Below are 25,707 nucleotides of genomic sequence, written 5' to 3'. Positions count from 1 at the left end.
TGCTTAGCAGAGTTATTCGTTATCCCTGTTTAAGTGCAATTTAGACCAATGGATTGGTAATCAGAAATTCACCTCTGGTCTGGCACCTATGTCTTGATAGACAGAGGCAGTCAGCAAATCACTTCCTATATAAATCAAATGTGTGGGTCACATTTGGGTTGCATGGCTAGGCTTATAAGGGCCCTACTGGATGTTACCATACTATACACCTATAAACCTATGAACCATGAGCCATCAGAAAATTTGAAGATGTGCCAAGAAGCATTGTAAAATGTTTAAATCATTCAATGATCCAAATGGAGGAAAACTGACAGCTGTGGGGATTTTTATTATAGATAAAATGACTACAATATATGATCCTGGGAGTATAAAAATGAACATGGTAGAGGTTAGGGGGCAGTTATCCAGACAGAGAGCAGGAAAAGGAAAGATTACATAAACAATAGCAGGCAGGTGTTTCATCTTATTCAAAACAAACACGGAATTTCTTTCAGAAAAGGGTGATGAACAGATAAAACTTTCTGCCACTGTGGGTGCTTGGGAGTTACAACTTATACATTTAAGGAGAAACTGGAAACGTAGAAGGGGAGGTGGACAAAGCATTGGTTTGGATAATTTTTGCTCATCCAGCTAGTTACTAATTGCTTTGTCTTTGTGTACTGGTGTTTCATCTTCAAAAGTTTGTTCACGGGTTCCACATTCATTTCAAAAATCTAACACACTTGATATTTTTAGTGATGCTGATCTGATAAGATGCTGATGCATTTCTGTGGAATATAACGTTTACCTGTTTTTTCCTGTGCATTGTTTTTCTTCTTTCATTGTTAGACGTTGCTATCAACTCTAAACAGAATGGAATAATATATTAGGAGCTTCCTTCCCTTCCCAGTACCTGAACAGCCACAGTTGCTATAAGTCAAGAGTGAGGCCAAAATGAGTGTGTTGTCATATGATGCAAATTTCATAACTTTAAGACTGGTACTACAGCCATATAGAAAATCAGAATTTCTCTATTTCTTTAAATATGTTACCAAAAATGGAATGGGGGCATCTCCTGCCTGTTTTTCAAAACTCATTCTGTTATATGATCTTGCTAATTATTCTGTTCACTTACTTTCTTCTATAGATCTTCTTTCTCTCTGTTTCATCCTGGACTTATTTATTTGCAATCCTGTTTAAACATATTTCTCATCAGGTTTCTTGTCTAACTCTTCCCATACAATTGCTTTTTTACTCTATCATCTTTTGGATTCTCTTGTCTCCATTTTCCTAACAGGTGGAAGGGGATGTGGACAGAGCATTATTTTTCTTTTTCACTGTACAAACTCCTCCCCACTGCCATAAGGAAATACCACTTTTCAGAGCTGCTATTATGCTGACGTGGGCATCAGTGTAAAGCCTTAATTAGCAGAGCATGGCGTGACTGACATTGACAAAAGTACAATGTGGTTTTCCACTTGGCTTGCACAGTGCTATAGGAAGGAACCCTTCCTTATCCCCTCTAGAGCTCAAAAGTGACTATAGACATCATCTAAACTAAGTAAATATATGTCTGCTTGCTGCTCTTAATACCATTAAAATTTGATAGTGCTTGTGCGTTTAGGGTCATTCTGTCATCATAATAGTGAGCTACAATAGCATTCAGTTAAAAAACAAATAAAAATAAAATAAAATAAAAATAAATAAATTCTTCAGAGGCAGTCATAAAATCAAAACTGACTGTAAGAAAATTTACCGCAAATGAAGCTGGAGCAGGGGTCAGTGGTCACAGGATATATTACCTCTCTAGTTAGCTACTTAACATCCATTAGTCTATATGCTTTGTTTTAGAACACAGAGCACACATATATGCACACTGTAATTTAGATGTAACTAGTCTGTATGCCATTTTTGTTAAAAAGCACCAATTTGAAAAAAAAAAAGGTCTGCATACACTTCAAAGCACCAGGAATGTTAGAGGCTGGTTGATCAGATCTACAAAAATGGAGTTGAGAGTGGGAAAGTACAGAAATACTGACTTTAAAATTGCTTGTAAGTGGGCCCCCTTTTAGGTGTAAGAAATAAGCTGTTGGTCTTTTAAAACCTTAAAAACTTTGCGTCACCTGGTTCTTTGTCTTTTGCATTCTAGCTTTCTGTCTGACTCAAATCCTGGTGAATGTAGTTCACCTGCTACAACGATTGCATAGTTTGCTATTTCCTTACTTTTGTCCTTTTAGACTACATACCATCACTATGAATTGATTTTTTGAGATTGTCACATGCAAGCTTCTTAATAAATGCTGCTGTATTTTCTCTCTGATGCATGTGCATTGAGTCAAAATCATTAGTGTTTAATGCTGGATATTTTTATCCTGTTGTGATCCTAAATAAAGGTATACAAAAACAAGAACAGTGAGAAAATAGGAGGAATATCATATCCATATTGTATGAAAAAGCTGTCAAAAAATCAGACATCAAGCACCTTCCTTAAAACAGCTGGCACTGTAAGAAATATTCTATGTAACAAGCTTCCTTTTATTTTAGGAAGTGCTGCATTGCAATAAAAATTTAACACAACACAAAAATCATATATCATAAAATGTATTTTGTTTTAATTTCACTTCTTCACTGGCAACAGGCTGATTTTTATTTAACTGATGCTTACTTGTGCCTGTACAACATGCATTTCTTCCTTTCTTCACACCACCCTCTCTGTGAGGTACAAGAATCACAGAACTCCATGGAATGCAGAACCTGGTCATGTCTGACCTTACAAACTCTGCCTTATGAAATATGCACTTCTAACCAGGTTTTATAAACCATGCTTTTGTTGTGATAGCCTATATCTCACTGAATGATTTCTCTCAACTGCTAAAACAAAGAGTTTTGACTCCAAATGGGCATTACAGAACCTCTGTTGCGGGCCATATGCTCAAATAGGAACAGTGGTGCAGGGGAAATCTCAAACAATGCAAAAATATCATGGTTAAGATAGAATAAAACCACATATTAAAAAGCATATTTTAAGTAAGACAAACAAGAAATACAATGTGTTTGACATCAATAACTTCAATATATATTTTTTATCAGACAGTAAAAGGGAAATGACACATAAGTACATGATTTGTTTTTATAGTGGCTGAACTAGCAGTAGTATTTAATTTGTTAAATGCTCACAAAACAGATAAAAAGAGAAAAATTCCATCTTTTGTTCTGGTATTTTAGTCTACTGCCTGGCTGCTGCCTGCTGCTCCATGCTGGGTTTTGTAAAAGATCCATATGTTAGCTGTTTGAGGGAATTTGCTAGGCTACAGATCACAGTAAATGCTTGTGGGAGATGATGGGTCCCAAGGGAACAGATAGAGCTGTAAGGAATGTGACGAAGTCACAGGGTTAAAGCCACATTAAGGCAGCTGTTGAGTTAATAAGACTCCTGTTTTCACACTAACTGTGGGCTGTTTTTTTTTTATTTAATATGTCTCCAGACTACATGTCTTAAATTGTCATAACACAGGCATCCCTTGCAGTCTCAGACTGAAAAATGCTCAGAAGTTCTGTCAGAGCAGAAGCACAAATCATACCATTCATGTACTCCATTACAGGTGTATACTAATATGTTACTGCCCCAGGGGGAAACATCTATCACTAGTATGATAAAGAACAAAGCTGACAGAATTATTGTTGACCATGCAGTGATAAAAATTCCCATAATATGGGGAAGGCAGTTACTACAATATTCCGAATGGAAGAATACTTTCTTCAACTTAAATACTTGAACATTTTTCTCCTTCCCTCTCTTGCTCCATTACATGTTATAGCACAGTAGTAAAAGTACTGAACTATAAGCTGTCACACAGGTTTAAATCCAATCATTGTCCAGCTGCATGTTGTGATGGGGAAGCTATGTACCTTCCTTGAGCTAGGTATGCTTTAAGAGAGTCTGGTAAGACAATCTGATTAACAACCTAATAAATATATTGCACTGACATTAAAAATATATATTTATTTTATATTTGTTTACCATGGGAGCACTGATCAATATTGACCAATTTCAGATTTAGCCTGGGTGAAATACAAAACATTTTACAAACAAAAAATGCAAAAATGTAAGCAGTAACACAATAGTTCAAGCTGATTACATAGGAAAAAAAAACTGTATATACATTCTAGTGTACAAGCACAGTGCAATGTACAATCAAGCAGAGTGTAATGTACAATATATATGTTAATTTCTAAAGTGGGTAATCTTCAGTGAATCTTGAGAGAGGAGGACAGACTCGGAAAGGAGGTAGGTTAGGTGAGGTTAGGTAACATGTCCTGTGTTGAAACAGGAGCATTTGGCTTGGATGGTGCTTTTTGAGTTGTGTTTTGAATTTGGAATGTGTTGATTTCCTTAATGTTAATGGGGAGAGCTTGCGAAAGAGTAGGTGCCTGAGAGGATAAAGCATGTGCAGTGATGTGGAGTTTGGTTTTAGGGGAAATGAGAGTTGGTGTGGCTTGTGAGTTGTGTCTCATGTTGTATGAGGACTTTGTTTCATGAGGTCTAGGTGCAAGGGAGTAAACTTGTGGAGATGGAGTAGTTTATAGTTTGGGATGCTAGCAGTATGTTAGATCTTTGTTTTATGGGTAGCCATTTGTTTGCTTGTTTTTTAATTAAAATGAGTAATAAACTTTGGATTCTACTTTTATTTCTTCATATTTTGAGATATGATATTCTTGCCCATAGACTAGTTCCTACAAATCCCAATAAAAGCTGGATCTAGGTTTAACCACTTAAAGCACAACAGTACCCCCTGGAATCTTGTGCAAGCACATAATTACTTCTCAGATATACTGTGAAGAGAATCATTAGAAGACACTGAATCCATATTTTACATATCTCAGTTAATCAGGACTCAGTTATCAAATCCTCAAAAAGCTGACTCTACCACACAACTATGCTGTAAGAATTAAAGATATTTTGCTGAGGTGCAGGTGTCCTCTGCATTAAGCCCCCATACCCACATACCCATAGTACTTAAATATTACAATTCTGATGCTGGACAGACTCCAGGATGATGAATATTCTCCATTAGCTAAATGTAAATAACCTTTGACTCATAATGTAGAAGTAACAGGTGTGTGTGTGTGTGGGGGGGGGGGGGCTACTCATCTGAAAAAATAACTTTAATTCTTACACTGTTATTTCAAATGGCAGAGTTGGCACTTTCTTGAGTCATTAACTTAATTTCAATGAAGTGCAATTCACCAAAGGCAGATTCATTGAGAAATCATGAATCCAGAGAATGAATATTTCATAAAAACTAAAGGAATACACACATTGCTTTTTGATCATGCATGCAACTAGAAACAGCAGTAGATTAGACAGAGAGCACTGTCTTCAGGTATGCCCCACTGTGAAATTTATTAAGTTTGTCTCCATGACTGGAACATGTCTTGCCCTACCATACAAACTTTGCCTCTGCTATATACCTCTCTACTTGTTAACTGATCCATACCACACACACACACACACACACACACACACACACACACACACACACACACACACACACACACACACACACACACACACACACACACACACACACACACACACACACACACACACACACACACACACACACACACACACACACACACACACACACACACACACATACACATACACACACACACACACACACACACACACACACACACACACACACACACACACACACACACACACACATATACACACATACACACACACACACACACATATATATACACACACATACACACACACACACACACACACATATATACACACACACACATATACACACACACATATATACACACACACACACACACACACACACACACACACACACACACACACACACACACACACACACACACACACACACACACACACACACACACACACACACACACACACACACACACACACACACACACACACACACACACACACACACACACATATACACACATACACACCCACACACACACATATATACACACACACACACACACACACACACACACACACACACATATAAACACATACACACACACACACACACACACACACACACACACACACACACACACACACACACACACACACATACACACACACACACACACACACACACACACACACATATATACACACACACACATACACACACACACACACACACACACACACACATATATATATATACACACACACATATACACACACACATATATACACACACACACACACACACACACACATACACACACACACACACACACACACACACACACACACACACACACACACACACACACACACGTCTTCAATGACCCTTCCCTCATGATGCAGTACACTGTTCTTTTTAGATAAATGCATGGACTACACTGCCCTTGCTGCTTACCTCACTGATCTGTAGGGTCCCTGCACAATACACAAAATGGTTTCATCCTGGAGATCACACTGCCTACTCATTTTGTGTGCCCTCTAATGAAACCTATTACTTGCTTTATGTACTGTTATAAATATTAGCATGGACCCAATTCTTGGAGTGTGCCCAGTATCACAGATCATATTCCTAGTCCAACCTTTATGCCACACCTATGCGGACATTTAGCTCTCTGAGCATGTTGGCACCAGTTTTTGTATCTTCAGCAGCAAGGTTATGATGACCTGTCACTTGAATTCTAAGGACAAGCATCACAACAGTGTTTAGGTGAGGAAACTTTCGAAATCAAGCAGGACCTCTTCTTCCCCGGCTGCTTATTTGACTACTGCTGTCTGCCCACAAAAGCTAGGAACTGTATGAGGTTTAAGGGATCTGATTACATCATATAATTCATTCAACATGAATGGGTTCAAGAAGAACTGCTGTTATGAAGTAAATAGTATGACATATTTATTGATTAAAGGAGGGAAACTTGGGGCCTATGGGCTACTAGGAACATAGCAATCATAGACTTTGGTGAAATGATTCACAAAAATTGATAGCACCCTACTCTGTTCTGTTTTTGGGGCTGATACTTCAGAAAAATTACAATGGATGTTGTTGATTTTTAGCTTCTCAAAAGACTTCTAACAGCTCTGAGACAGACTCATTTTCCACCCTTAGTTTATCTAATATTAATGTAGTTTTAATATTCGTGACTTACTGAATTCCACTACAAAACCCTTTGCTTATATACTGTTTTGTGTAGGGCACTGTATTTGTGTTCACCTTCTATACATCTCAGACACCCTGTATCGTGTAAAGGCTCTGCATCCTATTTTGTATAGTACCTGCTGATAGGTACCCATATATTCTGGCACAAAGATTGTTTATTAATATCCCATGTGATACATTCAGATATATGATTTGTGGTGTTTTCCCACTTGTGTTGGATTCAGCTTTCATCAAGGACTTCAGTATGAATCTTTGTCAGAACATTCAATAGATCTCTAAAGTGTCACAGAATGACAAGAACTAATGGAATATATCTGAAAGAAATGGGGAGAGGGAGAATTGCAAAATGCTTGCATATTTTAGGTAGGAAGACAGATTTATTGTGTTTCTCTGTCATGAAGCAAACTTTAACTGCAACAAGTGCCAAAAAAGTGCAAAAAATAACATAGGTTGTAGGCGTGCCTTTAAAGCTATGGTGTGGAGTGTGTGTGTTTGTGCATGCGTGTGCATGCGTGTGTGTGTGTGTGTGTGTGTGTGTGTGTGTGTGTGTGTGTGTGTGTGTGTGTGTGTGCATGTGTGTGTGTGTCTGTGTATGGTTGTTGTTGTTTGTTTTGTGCAGTGTTTTTTGATACATAAAAAGGGCAGATGGGTTTTCACTTAAGAGTTAGCATAACCCGAATGATAACTTAGGCTAAAATTCACATATAATAGCAAATGCCTTGGTTGGTTATTATAGCCCACAGGAGCCAGTGGTAACCAAACTGGTTAGCAATAAACACTTGTGTAAGATAGTTCAGGCCAGGTGGGCACCCTAGACTATAGTTAATCAGTCTCATTTATCCATGACAGTCCCCACAACAATGAACTAACATGATGAACATGAGTCCAGCACAGCTGCACCACTTCTCTTCCCAGAGCGATGTACAGAAGAGCTCTGTATCTGTTGCTCAGACAGATTTAGCATGGAATGTAGTAAAGAATTGCATAATGTTCATGGCCCTCTTAGCATGCATAGTGCAGAAGCTCATCTGAGCACTGATTCATCCTGATCAAACTGGATTTACTGCAGAAAGAAGCTCTTTTGACAACACCAAAAGAATCCTCCTGCTTATACACCATGTGCTATCTTCTAAAAACATTCTACTAGCCTTAGGGCTATATGTAGAAAAGGTCTTTGATACTCTTAAATATCCCAGCCTAAAGGCAGTTCAAATGTAAATTCCCTTAGCACTTTGTAGATCTACTAATGTCCTATATGATGGAACAGAACCATCACTTAACATAGTATAAACATAGTAAAAGGCTGTCAAACAGATTTTCTGTGGTAAAATGAAATGACTAAGGCTACCTTATGTTGCCATTATTATTTACCATTGAACTTCATGTCACATTTATATCAGACTCCCACCCCTGTCTCATGGCTGATAATTGAAAGAGATACACTTTTTTTTTAAACATCGGTGAATGTTTGCCTGTATGAAATCTTTGTACATAAAAATCCCTTTATCAAGGTGCATAAAAAGCACACTACACTTTAACTAGTCTTAATTGCAAACTACAATAATATACTGGACAGCTGATCTACCTTATCTATACCCTCTAATTGCAAGCCCACTAAAATTAATATACCCTTTCTTATGTGGATTGCATGTCTGGTGTAAGCTGTTGCTGTCAACCCCCATTAGGTTTTATTAAATCCTATTAAATTACTAAAATTAATTTGTGGTTAAGGAAGAGAGACCTGGGATTCAATGATAAAGTACTTTTTTATTTTCATTTTTCTATTTATCCTATGTTGACTGGGTTAGTCCCACTAGGCTAGTAGCCTCTTCCTGGGAAGACACGTAAAGGGACATAGGCAGTAGTACTCATGGAAATTTGTCCAAGGCATCAGAGAGCTTCCCCTATTTTCAATAGGTGCCATGGGATCTTTTACATCTGCCTGAGCTAACACAAAGTCAAGCAGATGGGACCTTGGTTCAACCTCTCATCCAAAGGACAACACACTCAGACGTCTAACATACCCATTATGCAGCATTGCAGTGTAACTAATTAAACTACCTGGTCAAGGAATATAACCCACAGCCTTCTGTACCAAAGGAAAGTGGAAACAATTAGGATGCAGTAAAATGAGGTATAAGAACAGAGAATTGAGGAATTCAAGGTGAGGCAAGCATGCTGTGACAGGGAGATGTGGAGCAACAGTTTGGCGCAGAGGGCCAGAGGAAGTAAAAGGAATAGAAAAATTAAGACATAAGGGAAAAGTACTATAGGTATAATAGAAATAACTGTAAAGGGGAAAGGTTCTGATAAGGAATATAGTAATGAATGACTTTTGCCTTTGTAGTGGGGTTTCTTTCAGTTTTGTAACGTTAGTATTATTATTATTAGTAGTAGTAGCAGTATTATTAGTGGTATTGTTATTATTGGTTATTTGTAATAATCGTTAGTCTTTAATTATCTTAAATGAAAAAAGCCATTGGGGGAGTCCTAGAAACATATGTGGTCTTGTAATGGCAACATAATATGACTGAAGTGATGCCATGTGGCCAGAAGCTGACTGGCTCCTATAACACTGTTAATCAGTACAATACAGAGAGACTAAGGAAAAAGCTGGGAGAAAAATGTGTGAAGAGGAGAACTGCCAGGTAAAGTGCATGTAGCATGTTTGCAAAGATGCATGGTCATGCACTGTGTGGCATGCTGCTATGAGATACGCTTTGAGCCATAATAAGGTTTTCTCAGCAAAGTCTTTGCCATTTCTGTATTGTAACTGAAAAAGAAATGGATATATAGTAACATCATACATGAGGAATAGAAAGTAGATGAACACTTTCTTTTTCTCCAAAAAGGGTAGTGGGGGAAAATGTGGGCAGCCAAATAAACACAGATAAGGCCAATAGAAGAGGTGCTGACAGGAAAAGGAGGAGGGACACAAAGGAGAGATGCAGACAAAGGGGGGACAATTGTGGTCCCCCAGGGATCACGTCAGTCGCCCTGCTAGACAGGGGTCCAGGGAAGTAAAGTAAATATTGTGGGAAGAAATAGCCATGGAATTGTTATGGCTAGGCTTGTATAGGCCCTAGGGTCGATAGCCTAGTACCGACCTATGAACCTGTTGCAGCACTGATGGCTAGAGGTATATGTTCTTTCTGCGTAATGTGAGTTAACTGCACATCTGTGATTAGTAATGAAATGTACAGACCCAGCTTCACTGATATAAGAACATTCCTGTCTTTATAATGCATGCAGAAATATCTAGTATGTTCCTATTCACTATTCCTGTGTGCAATAATTTTAGAGTGCTGTCGGGGTGTATAGCAGATCCCATGTTTCTGAGTACTGGATGTATACTACACTGTTATATAAGTTAAGTGGGGGATTGTGTCGAAAGCTTTGGCCAGGACTAGATAAGCGAAGAAGTCCAGCAGACTCAATAGGCAAGACATCCCTTTGACAAAGCCAAATAGGGTCTGGTCCAATATTTGCAGATTTCCTATGTCATTATTGATCAGGTCCATGAGAATTCTCTCCATGGCCTTGCAGATAAGACTGGTCAAACTTATGGGTCTGTAGTTCCCTGGGTCAGTTGATGGCCACCCTTACACAGAGGGATGACTGTTGCAGTCCTCCATTCCTCAGGGACAAAGCCCATCTGGAGGCTGTAGTTAAAGAGGGTTTCTACTGGTCCTGATAGATCCTATTTTAATCTGTTTAAAAAACATCCTTGAATGTTGTCAGGATCCATGGAGGCTGTATTTTTTAGTGTGAGCACAGTAACAACCTGTTCTCTCATAATGACTGGTAGCGGGATGGTTGTAGGTATTTCTTTGGTTGTAATAGGAGGTAATGGGGGGAGAGGTTTGAATTGAACTTGTCAGCCAGCATGTTTGCTATAGTTTCAGGCTGGGTGTATGTGTTGTTGTGCATGATTAACTCAGCACATGGGCTTTGTCCCTGAGGAATGGAGGACTGCAACAGTCATCCCTCTGTGCAAGGGTGGCCATGGCCATCAACTGACCCAGGGAACTACAGACCCATAAGTTTGACCAGTCTTATCTGCAAGACCAAGGAGAGAATTATCATGGACCTGATCAATAATGACATAGGAAATCTGCATAACTAAAAAAAAAAAAACTTATGGTTAGTCTGTATCTTAGGCATTGTTGCCTGCTTCCTGACCCAGGTAATTAATTTCATACATTATGTTCCTTCTACTGAACTAAAACATCATCACATACTATTATTTTAACAAAATTCCCCCATGTTTGACATATTTAGTTACACTGTATGCAGTACTGGATTTTAATAAGGTCAAATTGGGTAGACACCTAAGATCCCACAGCTTCAGGGTGACCCATGGTCTGCCAAGAGAATAACTTTGTTTTAAAAGATTTCTCATGCTCAGTACATAATGTTCTAAACATAACTGATTGAGCACTTACAAACTTTTAAAACAAAACTGCTAAATGCAATCACCACAAGTATTTACTTTCATATATTTATAGTGTCTGTCATTTGCACATGTGCACTGTGGGATGGTGAAGATAGCTCTGGTGCTTTATTTATTCTTTTAAATAAAGAAATGTCTGTTTACTTAAAATAATAAATAAATAAATGTCTGTAGCTGCAGAGACCCTGTCTATTGTACTGAAGCTTTCTGATCACTGTCTTTCCATGATTCATTGTGACTGCAGTGAACAGGAAGCTTGTTTATATTAAAATGTGTAGGTGAACAGCTTCAGACATTAGGGGACTGCAAGTTTGAAGGTAATTTTTTTTTTTTTACATTTTGGCAGCAAACCATTTTTTATGGGGCGGTTAGCTGTGCTGTGGATGAAAGCAAGTTACCATCTTCATTTACTTAGTTTAAAGTGTGGACATCTGCTATTAAGGGCTATTGTGCACTTGTGTGAAATAAATTGGAATATATATTGTCTCTCTGTTTTAATATGTTGGCAGTCAACCAGATGGAGGACTAGCTGTGCTGTGGATGAAAGTAATTTGCCCTCTTTATTTGCTCAGTTTAAAGTGCAGCATTAAGTGCTTGTGTGTATTTATGTGAAACAAATTGGAATATTTAGTCTTTTGGGGGGAATGGACTAGCTGTGTGTACACAAAAGAAATTTACCATCTTAATTTGCTCACTTGAAAAGGTCTTACTTTTAGGGATAATATGCATTTATGTCAGGGCTAGTATGCATTTGTGTAAAATGATTTGGAGTACTTACTCTTAATATGCTGACAGGCTACCTGGTGTGTAGGGGCTAGCTATGCTGTGAACAACAGTAACATGCCCAGTTTATTTTCTCTGTTTAAAGTCTTACATTAAGGACTACTGTGCATTTGTGAAAAGTAAATTGTAATCTTTATTCTCTGTTTTTTGGGTGGTGACCAACTTTACTGTGCATAAAATGAACTTGCTGTCTTCATTTGCTCAGTTTAAAGTCTGGCATTAAGGGCTAGTGTGAAATAACTTGGAATATTTACTGTCTTTTTAACATGTTGTCAAGCAACCAGATTGGGTGCAGAGGTAGCCATGCTATGGATGAAAGGACCTTTCCCTCTTCATTTGATCTTATTAAAGTCTAGCATTATGGGCTGGTATGCATTTGTGTAAAATAAATTAGAATATTTACTCTTTGGCCCATCTTTCTGTGAAACAAATTTGAAACTGTCCTTGATTCCTCAGAATGTCCTTGTTGTTGCCTAATAGTTTTGGTTTACTACTTATGTTCTTGTTATTTGACCAACTGATAGTCTGGCTTTACAAGACTTGTATGCATTAATATGAAATAAGTTAGAATAATGCATTCACTGGGTCTTGTTTGTGTGAAACCCAATAAAAACTGGTCCTAAATGTGCCTCATATTTTTGGTCTGTGCCTCATAATTGTTGTAGTTTTCAGCCAAAAATATTGAGAACAGATATTACTAAATGTGAAGGAAGTTGGCTGTGGATGAAAGCAGCTTACCCTCTTATTGTTTGCTCAGCTTACATTCTGGATTTACAGGAATAATATACATTTTTATGAAGTAATCTTTGAGAACTGTTTGTCTGAATCCAAGTCGAAATTATTCCTGATTTTGCACAATGCCCCCACTTTGCCTTTTTATCTGTTTCTCATATAATTTGTGGATTTCTGGCAAACTGTTGAGGAGTGCAGTCATTAAATGGTGACAAATATTTGAGTTTCAGAGCTTATATCCTTTAGAAAACACATGCCAATATAAATATTGTCACTGTAACAACGTTCTGAGTACATAAGACTAACAATTTCAATTTGTCTCTGACTTGTGGCATTTGTTCCTCATTTTTTTGGCTTTGTCCTAATTTTTGCTCTAAGAAGTTGAGAGGTATTATTTTTTATCATATTCAGATGAGGTATACATAGCATAGTGTCTACAACTGCTGGGTGGGTGTGGAGTGTTAGATGAAAATAACTTCTTCTTGTGTTATCAGCTTAAATAGCCTGGCTTTGCAGGACTAGTATGCATTTATGTGACATTAATTGGGATACTTGGATTGCAACATGTATGTATTTATGTGAAATAAGCCTGAAACATTTCTTTTGTCCATAATTGTAATTTTACCACAATGACACATCTGAGATATACAAACTCAACAATGGGTCTATAATTGCTGTGTAAGGGTGCTGTCTGTGGATGGGAATGCCTTCCCTGCTATCATGATCAAGTCTGGCTTTGCAGGACTGGTGTACATTTCTGTAAAGTTGGTTAAAATGCTTTACTGAGGCCATTTATTACTTCAATCAGACATTTGTACAGTCAGGTGGCTGTAATTGATGGGTATGGATATTGGTGGAATATGATGACAACAGTTCAAATGGTCTTAAATAAAGAAGATGAATCCAAACGAACATGTGCATTTATCCATGACCCCCCCCCCAAAAAAAAAAGTGGGATATGGAGCCCATAGCTTCAAAACCCACCACAGCTGAGGGTACCACAGTCTGCCACTGACTGTACGTCTTATTAAGTTGTAACCCAATACCAAAACTGTTCTCTAAAACATGTTCACCAAGTGCATTAACAAAACTGAATATTGTACTGTGTTACTGGAACAAATAAATCATTAATTTTGTATTGTGTTTTATTTTACAATTTTGCAAAAGGAACAAAATTTTACCTGGACTCTGGCTTCAGTGAGTTTGGCCCTCTGTGCTAACTCTTCCCGTGTATATATATCAGGGTAGTGCGTTCTCTCAAAGGCCCGTTCCAATTCTTCCAGTTGTTCAGCAGTGAATGTTGTTCGACTACGACGCTGCTTTCTCTTCAAAGGTAAATCTGGTTCTGAGTCAATGTCTGAGCCTTCATCAGAGTGATGAGTTGCTGAAAAGCAGAATGCAAGACTCAGATCAATAATTATTTCTGAGACCAGTTTACATTTATTGTATTATTAACAGATTTTTCATCCCTGTGACAGTCTTAATAATACAGACAACAAATCAGAACTAAATATTTTTGCCTTATGCATCTTTCTACTTTTGTTGCTATGATACTTCTGTAATTGAAATCTGAACCCAGGGTTTCAAATCTTTCATTAAACATGTACACATTTCTGAGATAAAATTACCATATATTATATGTTGTAAATCATAATATGTGAATGACTGGACATATTTTGTTTCATTGAGAAAGCTTTAAATCATTATTGAATATAATACAGTCACAATTCTGGAAACAATAAAAACTATTTGTATACCTCCTGTTGTAAATAGCAATTTGCAATACATAAAAAGGGGGCAGTTTTCTTGCTTCAGTGATCTTATACATAAAAGTTTCCTCCCAGATGTAAACAACATTTATAAAAAAAAAAATCAAGCAGTAAGGTTTTAAATGCCTAGCTGCATACAATACAGGGACTACCAGAAATCTACTTTCACCTATAAAATTTGTCCATGTATGCAGTACAAAGAAACAGCTATAAAGGATTTAGTATAGAAATGTTTCTGCTTAAAAATAATTTCTCACTTTCTATGTCAGTACACTAGACCCTCCCCAAATGTACCTCACAGCTGTCCAAAATTTTGAAGAATGATTACATTTTTGCCTCACATCATTGGTCTGTTCCTCATAAAACTTTTGGTTTTCTGGCAAATCACTGAAGATAGCAGTCACTAATGACAGGTATTTGCATTTCAGACTTCATACACTTAAAAATGCATGCTAATGCAAAACTTGCTATTCTATCAACTTTCTGAGTTTATAACCGCAATATTAAAAATCTATCCCTGATTTTGGGCCTTTGTCCCCAAATTATTGTTGGCTTTGTCCAGAGTTCCTGTACTACAAGATTGAAAGGTATGGCCACAGTCTACATACCAAATACATTACCAAAAGGGCAAAATGCTGGAAAGTATTACTTTTTTAACTATAATTTCCATTTTTTATTTTGGCATCAATTGATTACTTTCAATGCCTAAAACTTTAGTATTTTGTACTTTAAATAGATTTTCTGCTGCTGTTTTGTCAGACCCCCTGGTGCCTCAGCCCAACACCCTCAAGGGTTTATAGAAAAGAGAAAATATTTTGCAGCAAAATATTTAAATGGTATATCAGTTAGCGGTGGTGCAGCGGTTAGTGTTGTTGCCTCACAGCAAGAGGTTCTCTGGTTTGATTCTCAGCTGGGGTGCCATATGTGTGGAGTCTGCATGTCCTCCCTGTGGTCATGTGGGTTTCCGCTGGGTGCTCTGGTTTCCTCCCACATCCCAAATACATGCTGTAGGTGGATTGGACACTCTAAATTGGCCCTAGGTGTGAGTGCATGCACATGTGTGCCTTCTATGGAAGGTTGGGCACTGGGCTAGCAACTCGACACCGTAAAACTCTGCTGCCAATCATAAGCAGACAGGTGATCTGCTGTGGCGACCCCTAACCAGGAAAAGCCAGACGAAGAAGAATATCAGTTAGCCATACTTCCAGTTAGAAATTACTGAAAACAACCAGTTTAATTACTGATTAAAAGAAAAACATGGACTGGATGCATAAAAGTTACCACAAAGTGTATACCTATATGCCCACTGAGTGTAACCTTTCTGAGGAAATAAATAGTGCAAACATTGTGATAGGGCTGTTCTTGATTTCAGAAAGTGTGAACTTTGCGGTAACCTTTATGAGCCCCCACATGTTTCTACAGAAAAACTACAGTTATAATTTCCAACAACAAATATTACATACAGCTACAAACCAGTCCATACAATATTGCCATTCCAGACCACACTGAGTCTTGATGGGTGTAAGCTACTATGTTTAAAAATTTAGAAAACCTCCCAGTTTAACAAATATTTTATCCCCACCTCTTCTAACATTGGGAGCATCCAACACAGGGAATCTAAAAGTAATAGTATCATTTTGGATAAAGAGTAACACTTGTATCACTAGAAAACTAAATGAATTTCCATATTACACACGTCTCTGAATTCCATGTTTGAACATGCTTGCCATTCTACCGGTGAGCCACTTACTAGTACAGCAAATGCAACAGACTGCATATAGCACAAAAGTATTAGTATAAGTAAAACAATTCGTTATTCTAAAATATTCCTTATTGTTTAAAACAAAGTTTATCTTGTAAACTGTTTTGTAGATACTGCACTTAGAGAACTGAAAAGCTGCTGCCATGAAAAACAAAATAAATCTGTTTTGGAGGCCCAATTTTAAAAGACAACAACTTAGCTGTATTTAACATATTTTTGTATGAAAAACAGGGACTGGATTTGGATGTGAATCAGGGGAAAGTAGCCTACATAAATTAGGGTCTGCCAGTAAGATCTGTCAGCTTTAATTACTTGTCTCACTTCAGTAGTAAACCTAATAAAATTTATGAGAAAAATATGGGTGGGGTATATCTGTCTATCTTTGCCTTTTTCCTTTCACTCGCATTTTGTAAAGAATAGCCTTTTTTCTTCCTTTTCTCACCCTTTCTAGAAGTTTCCCAAATAATGGATTTTATAGGGTATTTACAACAAATGATCTATAACTTGTCACTGAACAGTCTTATACTCATGATTTTAAGATACTTTTTTAGACGCCCTAAGAAATTCCCTGTAGAGAAGAAATTCAATATTATGCGGTGTGACCACATCCTGCATGCAAAAAGTATTAATTGCCATTTTGTTTCCTGATACAAATTACTACTCCTTTTATCATGTCAAGGTAATATCTAAGAAATGTCTTTCAAGAAACATTCCATGTAACGTTCAGATTTCAGGGGTTAGAATTTGTAGAGTCACAACGGTAACATTCACCAGTGCCATACATTATAATAAACAAGGTGTCATCTCTATATCTTAAATATAAAGCAGCATTCTCATTATAATATGAGGAATTGTAAATAAATGCATCCCTAAAGGTGGACATAAAAATACTGGCATATAATAGGTCAAAAGAGTTCCCCTTTGTTGCCTCTTCTTTGATGGCAATGATTATTAAGGAACTTACAAATGATATAGGTCAGACAAAATATATACGGTATAGCAAACAGAAAGACTGAGAGTCTTGAATCATAAATGCTAGTTTCAGCAGGGAAGAAAAGATTCCATTTAAATGATAAAGAGATGTGCATCTTTATTCCAGCAATGTCATACTTATGAAACAAGCACAGCTTCACCTCTTGCATCAAGATATGAAACGATTCCTGATTATATTCTTTCAATGAATTGTGTCTGAGAACTTCATATTAATTTGCATTATGAAAGATTGTAATGCTTATGCTGGGATAAAATCACCCTCACCTTTGGACATGTCCTAACTCTGCATAAGGGTAAAAAGACATTTCATTTGCAATTCAATAATGAATTACTATTAAATAACTATTGATTAGATAACTATCTACTAGATAACATAATCTTGATGACAATCGAGAACATCCCTCTAATTTTAAAGATGAGGGATAACAGTATCTCCCTCAATGTCAGATGGAGGCCCAGAAAGCAAGCATAAGGGGAGATTCTATTATAGCATCATACAAAAAGAGGGAAATAATAGAGGAGTAACAGATTTAGATACAAGGATTAAAAACAGAGTTGGACTTAACAGGAGATCAAGAATTCTGAAAGGAAATCAATGTCACACTGGAACTTCTGAAACAGAAAAAAGGACTATGTATGAGAAGGAAGTAACCCTGACACTAGATGTGTCAGTGGCATTTGATAGGGTCCACATCCTACTCTTCCTAGAACTCACCAGGATTTTAACTTTTCAGGCTCTTACATTTTGGATAGTTAAGCACATATATGATTGTGCATCTACCAGATTAAGTTAAAATGGCTGTACGTCTGACCCCATTAAAGTGAGAACAGGAACTACACAGGAGTGCCTCCTATCTCACTATCTTTTCAATTTATCACTGGAACCATTATTTCACTTCCTCCAGCAACAGTCAAGTATTATCAGATTCAGATCAAAATAAATTAAAATAATGGCATATGTTGATGACATAATCCTATGTCTTGAGAACCTGGTAATTTCAGTCTCACTTTTATACCCATTATCAAAAATGTATTTCAATTTCAACCCATTCCTTAACTGGGAGAGGTCTACTATTTGGCCTTTGAGGAAGGCCGAAGATCCCCTCAAAAATATGGAAACTGAAGTAGTCACATTTTCCTGATCATATTTGAAATATCTCATGATAGAGCAGGAAAAGAAAATAATAATTTGCTCCACTGGAATAAATTCTGTTTTTAGCCAATGGGCATATAGGTCAAAAAGTAAAGATGAACGTATTTCCTGAAATGTATTTTATGAATAACTGCCAAATATTATAACATATGTTACAGGAAGAATAACGTCATGATGTTAAATTTTATCTGTGCTATAGAGAGCATTGGTGCAATCAAAAGAAACCGGTATGTGTAAATTCAAAAGGAGGTCTAAAATTATCAGAAATCATCCTCTTCTACAGGCTTAGCAAGTTGATGAAACAGCTCAGAACCTCAGAGCATATAAAATAGCTCATAGGGTTCACACCCATGTGTATACAGCTCCCGTGAGAAGCTGCATGTTCACACAGTATCAGACCAATAACCTTGACATTCCTAGCATCTGCCTGGCTCTAAGCCAACATGCTCTCATCTCTGTTAATCAAACTTATAGTAGGAGGCACATGTTTAATGCAGGGACTACAGCTGAGTAAAAAGTTTTTCTCTTCTTCAGCCAATAACCAACAATCTGAACATCAACCTAAGCAAGCATATGGTAACTTCCCTACTCTGCTGGAAACTTCTTTGGAAAGCACTTGAAGACTGAACAGAATAGGAACTTATAATCATTTCCAAGGATCTAATGATCAGACAGGGATGAAATCAAGCAATCAGCTTCTACTCAGTCAATATCTGATAGCAGTTTCCAAAATCATCTTGGTCACTCCAGTCTTCATGAAGAATCTAAACCTGCCCAAAGAGTGGTTGAAGATAAAGCACCCCCCCAAATATGTATATAGCCTTTACAATGATATATTCAGTAGATCATAGCTCTATGCTCTGCTGGCCCCTTGTACTGGGACATAGTCCTGCAGGAAGTAGAGATAAAGCTAATTTCTGAGACATTTTAGAAAACAATGTAGTATCACATTCCCTTGGTAAGTTTCTGGAATACTCAATTCACAACCAATATTAACTGCTGTAACATCTCCTTAAAGCTGGCCCCCTTAAAGTTGGCCTTACTAGTTCTCCCCACATCATCTAGATGTCTAATGAACTAGTGGACTGGAAACATATTCTATGGAACTGTGGTTTAGTTACGATAATACAGGCTAAGGTACTTGATATACCTAAATGTGTTACTGCATCTGGATGGGAATCCACTCTGGACTGTATGTCTTTTAAACATAAACCAACCAGACCTACCTCTCAATTATTTTGGGTGTTTGTCATCTTTCCTCCTTAGTTGAGTAATATCTGGTGAAAAAATGCTTGTCTATGGACAAAAAAATGACTTATCTGTATGGCGAGTGTTTGCTCTTCCTACTTTTAAGTCCTGTAGATTTGGACACAGGACACAGGTGTAGGAAGCATTTGAAGTTCAGTGTACGCTGTGGACATTTTTAAAATGCCAGGGACTTTCTCATCCAATAATATTAACCACCAGTTGCTTAATATTAACATATCTAATAAAGTGTCGACTTCTACTGCTGTTCCTGCACTGATTAATATTAGTCCCACATGACTGGACATCTCAGAGAAACGACCGAGGGCTGCCTGAGCAGGACAACCCATATGTTATGACTGCAGTTGCATTCTTGAAGGACATCTATTGGTTCATGAGAACCAATCAAAGTCCACAACAGCATGATGTTTTTCAGTTACAGTAGTGCCTACTTCAATTCAGCTTGCCGGAGAACGTGGAAATACATGAGAGAGATCCTTCAAGAGGCTGTTGCGAGGAAGAGGAGGAAGAAGAGGAATCAGAAGAAATTACAATGTCCCGCAGACAAACAGACACTTGAACCAGTAGAACACCCAGGTTTGCTAAGTGTTGTTAATCTTTCTGACTTGATACTTACTGCTGACGACATTTCTTTCCTTAAAAAACAGTTTGCAATTTATACCTTCCATATTGTTGATGCACTTACGGACCTTAACGTTTTTTCTAGGAATCTGAATTTGAAGTTAATCTTTAAAGATTCCTTGTCTACTAGTGGTCAAACTTATACAGAACCTTGTAAAAAATCTAGTACTTTTATCCCAAAAAGCTGCCCTGTTATTACTGCTTTTATCAATGTATGTGAATCTGAGTTGCGTCTTTTATATGAGCAGAAAGAGAAAGACAGTTTTTATAATTTAACTATGAATGAATACAAAGCTTTGGAAAGATTGGAAAACAATACTGAGATTATTAATAAGCAGGTGGACAAGGACAGAGCCATTGTAATAATGAACAAGAGAGACTATGTTTTACATATGAACAAATTTTAGCTGATGTAAACACTTTTAAGAAAACTGTTTTGGATGTAAAAAAAATTATTTCAAATGTTAACATGGTCATTTATGAGATGCAACTTAATAATGATATTTCTATAGACTTGTTTATTTTTTCAATGTACTTTGTCATACCATACCTGTCTTTTATGGTTTGCCAAAAATACATAAAACTCTCTGCCAACCCCCAATGAGATGTATCGTCTCAGGCTGCGGTTGGATAACAGAACCTATTTCTCTTTGTTTACAGTCTTTTTTAGGTAAATATTTTAGTAAAGTAAACAGTTACATACAGGATACTGGTGATTCTGGACAAATTACATGAATGGTATAAGTCAAACATTAATACTGATTTTATGTTTCTGACATTGGATATTTCTTTGCTTTTTGCAGTCATGCCAAATGAATATGGTTTAGATGTAATGAGTGATTGTTTTATGCACCCAAAACGAAGGTTAGGATCTGCAAACAAACTGAAACCACATCAAAGGCAGTCACGAAACGAAACCTTTCGCCACCAGGAAGTCAGCCAAAGCTCTTTTATTACGAAACCAAGTGAACAAGGCTGAAAGCCAACCACATAATGACTTCCTGGTGGCGAAAGGTTTCGTTTCGTGACTGCCTTTGATGTGATTGTTTTATGCACAAATACTACTTTGTATGGAAGAGACATAAAAACTGTTTGTCAATTGTTGGAAGTTGTATTAACTGATAATATATTTATTTACAGTAAGACGTTGTCCTGTTTGATTCTCAGCTAAAGCTTCTTCTGTGTGGAGACATGCGTGAATGGGCGTACCTTGTTGAAGTTTGTGCATCAGGGTTGGCAACTCGGCACGTAAAAAATCTACTGCCAATCATTAGAGGACCGGAGTTCCGCTGTGGCGACCCCTAACCAGGAAAAGCCGAAAGACACAACAACAACATATTTATTTTCGAGACACGTCATTTTCTTCAGATTTCAGGCATAGCTATGAGAATGCTATAGCTAATACTTATGCAACTATTGTACTCAACCAATGAGAAAATAACTTTATTTTTAATGGAAACATGTCTAACGGGTCTAGGAAAGTTTTATTTTATGAGTGGTTTGTGGATGACGTCTTCCTGGTTTGGGGAGGTGACAAGATAGAACTACTTCAGTTTGTAGAATACCCCAGTAATACTTCTAGTTTTTTGAAATTCAAAGCTGATTGGTCCAGAGAAGAGATTAATTTTCTTGATGTAAAATTAGTGACTAAATTAGGTGTAATTAACATGGTGCTGCGGTAGCGTTGTCGCCTCACAGTACGACATTGTCCTGTTCGATTCTCAGCTAGAGCGTCTTCTGTGTGGAAACATGCATGAATGGGCGTACCTTCATTGAAGGTTGTGCATCAGAGCTGGCAACTTGGCACGTAAAAATCTATTGCCAATCATTAGCGGACCTGAGTTCCACTGTGGCGACCCCTAACCAGGAAAAGCCAAAAGACACAACAACATTTATGGAAGGAATGCGCAGGCTAATAGATGCATGCACAGAAAACGTATGCATGCCCCTCATGCATTTAGGGGCATAGCTAAAGGGCAGCTCTTAAGAGTGAGTAGATTAAATTCAGAGGAAAATAAATGTTTGAAGCAGATGAATGATACCATACAGTATTTTACAGATTTTAGAGAAAGAGGTTATGAAGGCAAAAGATTAAATGAAGCAAAGGTTGATGTTCTTGCTAATAGGGGAGGTGAAGCTAAACTTTCCTTTGCTACAGACACTATTAGTGATGATAAACAGAACAGGAATAATATTAATCAAGAGGCAAATCATTTAAGATATGTTACTACATAAAGTAAGAGAACCAGTGAGGTTAAAAAAAATATTTCTAAGAACTGGGGTATTCTAGAAGCCATGCCCAAATTGAAATAGTTTTTAAAGGATAGACCTAGCTTCTCATATAGAAATTGTCGAAGTCTGAAAAATAGACTTTGTTATAAAGACCTAAACTTTAATTAATTTGGAAAATGCATTAAGTAGGAAGAATGGCACCTTTCCCTGCCATAACTGTGTTTGTTGTAAATATATATGTAATGAAAACGTATTTGTACATCCAAGAATGAAAAGGGAATTTGTATGTAATTGCTCGGCTACATGCAATACTATCAGTATAGTGTATTTAGCTACTTGTGACAAATGTTCAGCATTTTATGTAGGTAACTGTAGTTGAAAGTTAAAAGATCGTATCACAGAACATCGATCCAAGATATGTAGGAATATTCCTACTAATGCTTTAGCTAGACACACTGCAGAATATAGCATGGATCATAGTTTTAAGTTTAGGGTAATAGAAGTTATTCATAGAAGTGCAAGGGGAGGCGATTTAAATAATGCATTAGATATCAGCAAATATAACTGGATTGTACATTTGTAAGCAGATGTTTTACCAGGTGTTAACACATCAGTTATCATTAAACCTGCTTTATTTAAGAAACAGATGCAGTACAGATAAGTTTAAATGAGATTATTCTTGCTGCATATTTTTATGTTGGATACATCTTTAAAAAGTTTTTAGAGAGTTTTTTAATTGCTTAATTGTTCGTGATATGGGATTGAGGACTGTGTCAGGTGTTTTAACTGTAAAATTATATAAAATGTCTTATTTGGTCTTGCCTTTTGAATATGCACCAAATAAGGTTCTTAATCCAAAAGCTTTGCATTTTAATAATGTTTTTTGGCGTTTTTGAAGTCTGTGTTTTCCTTTGGACTATATGTCTGTTAAACATAAACCACCCAGGCCTACATCTTAATTATTTTGTGGTGTTTGTCATCTTTCCTCCTTAGTTAAGCAATATCTGGTGAAAAAAATGTTTGTCTAGGGACAAAAAATGTTTTATCTGAATGGCGAGTGTCTGCTCTTCTTACCCTTAAGTCCGGTAGATTTGTTCATAGGGCACAGGTGTAGGAAGCACTTGAAGTGGTACCCAGATTTGGAGGAGATACATGTCACACTGCTTGATGTAATTTTATACCTGATAAATGCCAGATAGTTATGAATGCACTATATACATACTATGTCCTGTTTTACAAGAGAAAAACTTCCAGGCTGCTTTTAACAGAGGAAATGTAATATAAGTTAGCAGCTATGGATAATTTGCAGCATTCTGAAAGAAATAATTTAACACTAAATCTTAAGAAATGCCATGCTATGACTGTTAGGAAGATCAAAGTTATATGTATTTAAAAAGTTCTTTAAAGCTTGGAATGAGTAAAGTTGTACATTGGGAGTTGTGTCAGTAACTATATTTTAACACAACTTAAATATTGAGGATGTCCATAGCAAGGAAAATAAATGAAATGGTAGTTTAGTGATCTTCAAAGATACTCTTACATTAACATAAATCATTGTTAAGAGAACCTGACAATATGTCACAGTATGGAAAATGTGTAATCCAAAATATTCTGGGCACTAAACAGAAGCTAAGTGCCCCACCCCCCCCAAAAAAAACTTGTAAGTGCATAAACTGCTTTAACAAGAAAATAAAGAGAACAAATGGCTTGAGTTTCAGGGGATGACTTCATTGCTTATAGGAATAGAATCCCTTTTATGGAATAATAAGGGAAAATTAGAAAGTGGCTCACAGCTCACTTAAATATGTATATCTAGGATAGTACATTAACATATAATTAGCTGACAACAGAAAGTATTGCTAGACTACAATTAAAGGGTTATAATGGAAAGAAAAGTGCAGGGAAATGTGGTTTGATGAAGCAGTAGCTAACTGGAATGAATACCTGACATCATAAAGCATTAAAGGAATTAAAGCACCCTATGCAAATGTAAAGATTTATTGGGTGAATATATAAAAGTGCAGAAATATGAAGTATGATAAACCACATGGCAATATGGATATTTACTAATACTTACCAGAGCCGTATAGTTTTATATTGTGTTGTAATGTACTGTAACAAGACATGTCTTATTGCTAAATTAATATTAGCGTGTGTGTCTGCATTTACTGTTGTTCTTTTGCAATTTTTTACATCAAGATGTGTAGTCTTGTCGTAAACATGCAGGTAATAAGGAAACTTTGTAAATGAAACACATAAGTCAACAGTATGATTCAATAAATAAGCCCACATGTACACATATGAAAATAGTTGATGAGCTTTGAAAATGAACCCTAAAGGATAATGCGGCATAAATCCAGGAAAGCAATTGTCTTACATGCAAGATTTGATGTTAAATTCATTATGCCACATTAACAACAATGTAGAATTTAAATCAAGACAACAGAAAAGTTCATATAAAATACCCCATGAAAGATATTAAGAACATTTCATCTGCTTCAGTAATGCATCATTTTAAACAAAGCTGAGCATTCCTTTGAAAACATTCTGTAGACTTGTTAAAGCAAACTATACAAATCTTGACCTTGTTTAAACGTTAGCTCATTTTCAGCATCAAGAACATTGTACTGAATATAAAAACCCCCATTTCATAAATGGCAATGGAATATAAAGCATGTTTATAATATAATATGCATAATCAAAATAAATGAATAAATACATTATTTGATGACAGTTCCATCATTATGAACATTTCTTAAATAAACATG

The 25,707-nt window shown here is 36.8% G+C and overlaps 1 protein-coding gene across 2 annotated transcripts in view; it reads right to left on the bottom strand.

The window, feature by feature from the left end:
• PAX3 (paired box 3) overlaps positions 1-25,707 on the bottom strand; it is a 362,599-nt gene that overhangs the window by 102,926 nt on the left and 233,966 nt on the right. For both annotated transcript variants that reach the window (XM_044070370.1, XM_044070371.1), the window contains exon 5: positions 14,325-14,527. In XM_044070370.1, the coding sequence (XP_043926305.1) occupies positions 14,325-14,527 (203 nt within the window). The remainder of the gene's footprint in view (positions 1-14,324; positions 14,528-25,707) is intronic.

The sequence above is a fragment of the Protopterus annectens genome, chromosome 4.part1 (genome assembly GCF_019279795.1).
Source record: "Protopterus annectens isolate FY-2018-M chromosome 4.part1, PAN1.0, whole genome shotgun sequence".
NCBI classification, from domain to species: Eukaryota; Metazoa; Chordata; order Ceratodontiformes; family Protopteridae; genus Protopterus; species Protopterus annectens.
The sequence above is the reverse complement of the archived record's forward strand: the minus strand, read 5'-3'. Positions and strand labels throughout refer to the sequence as shown.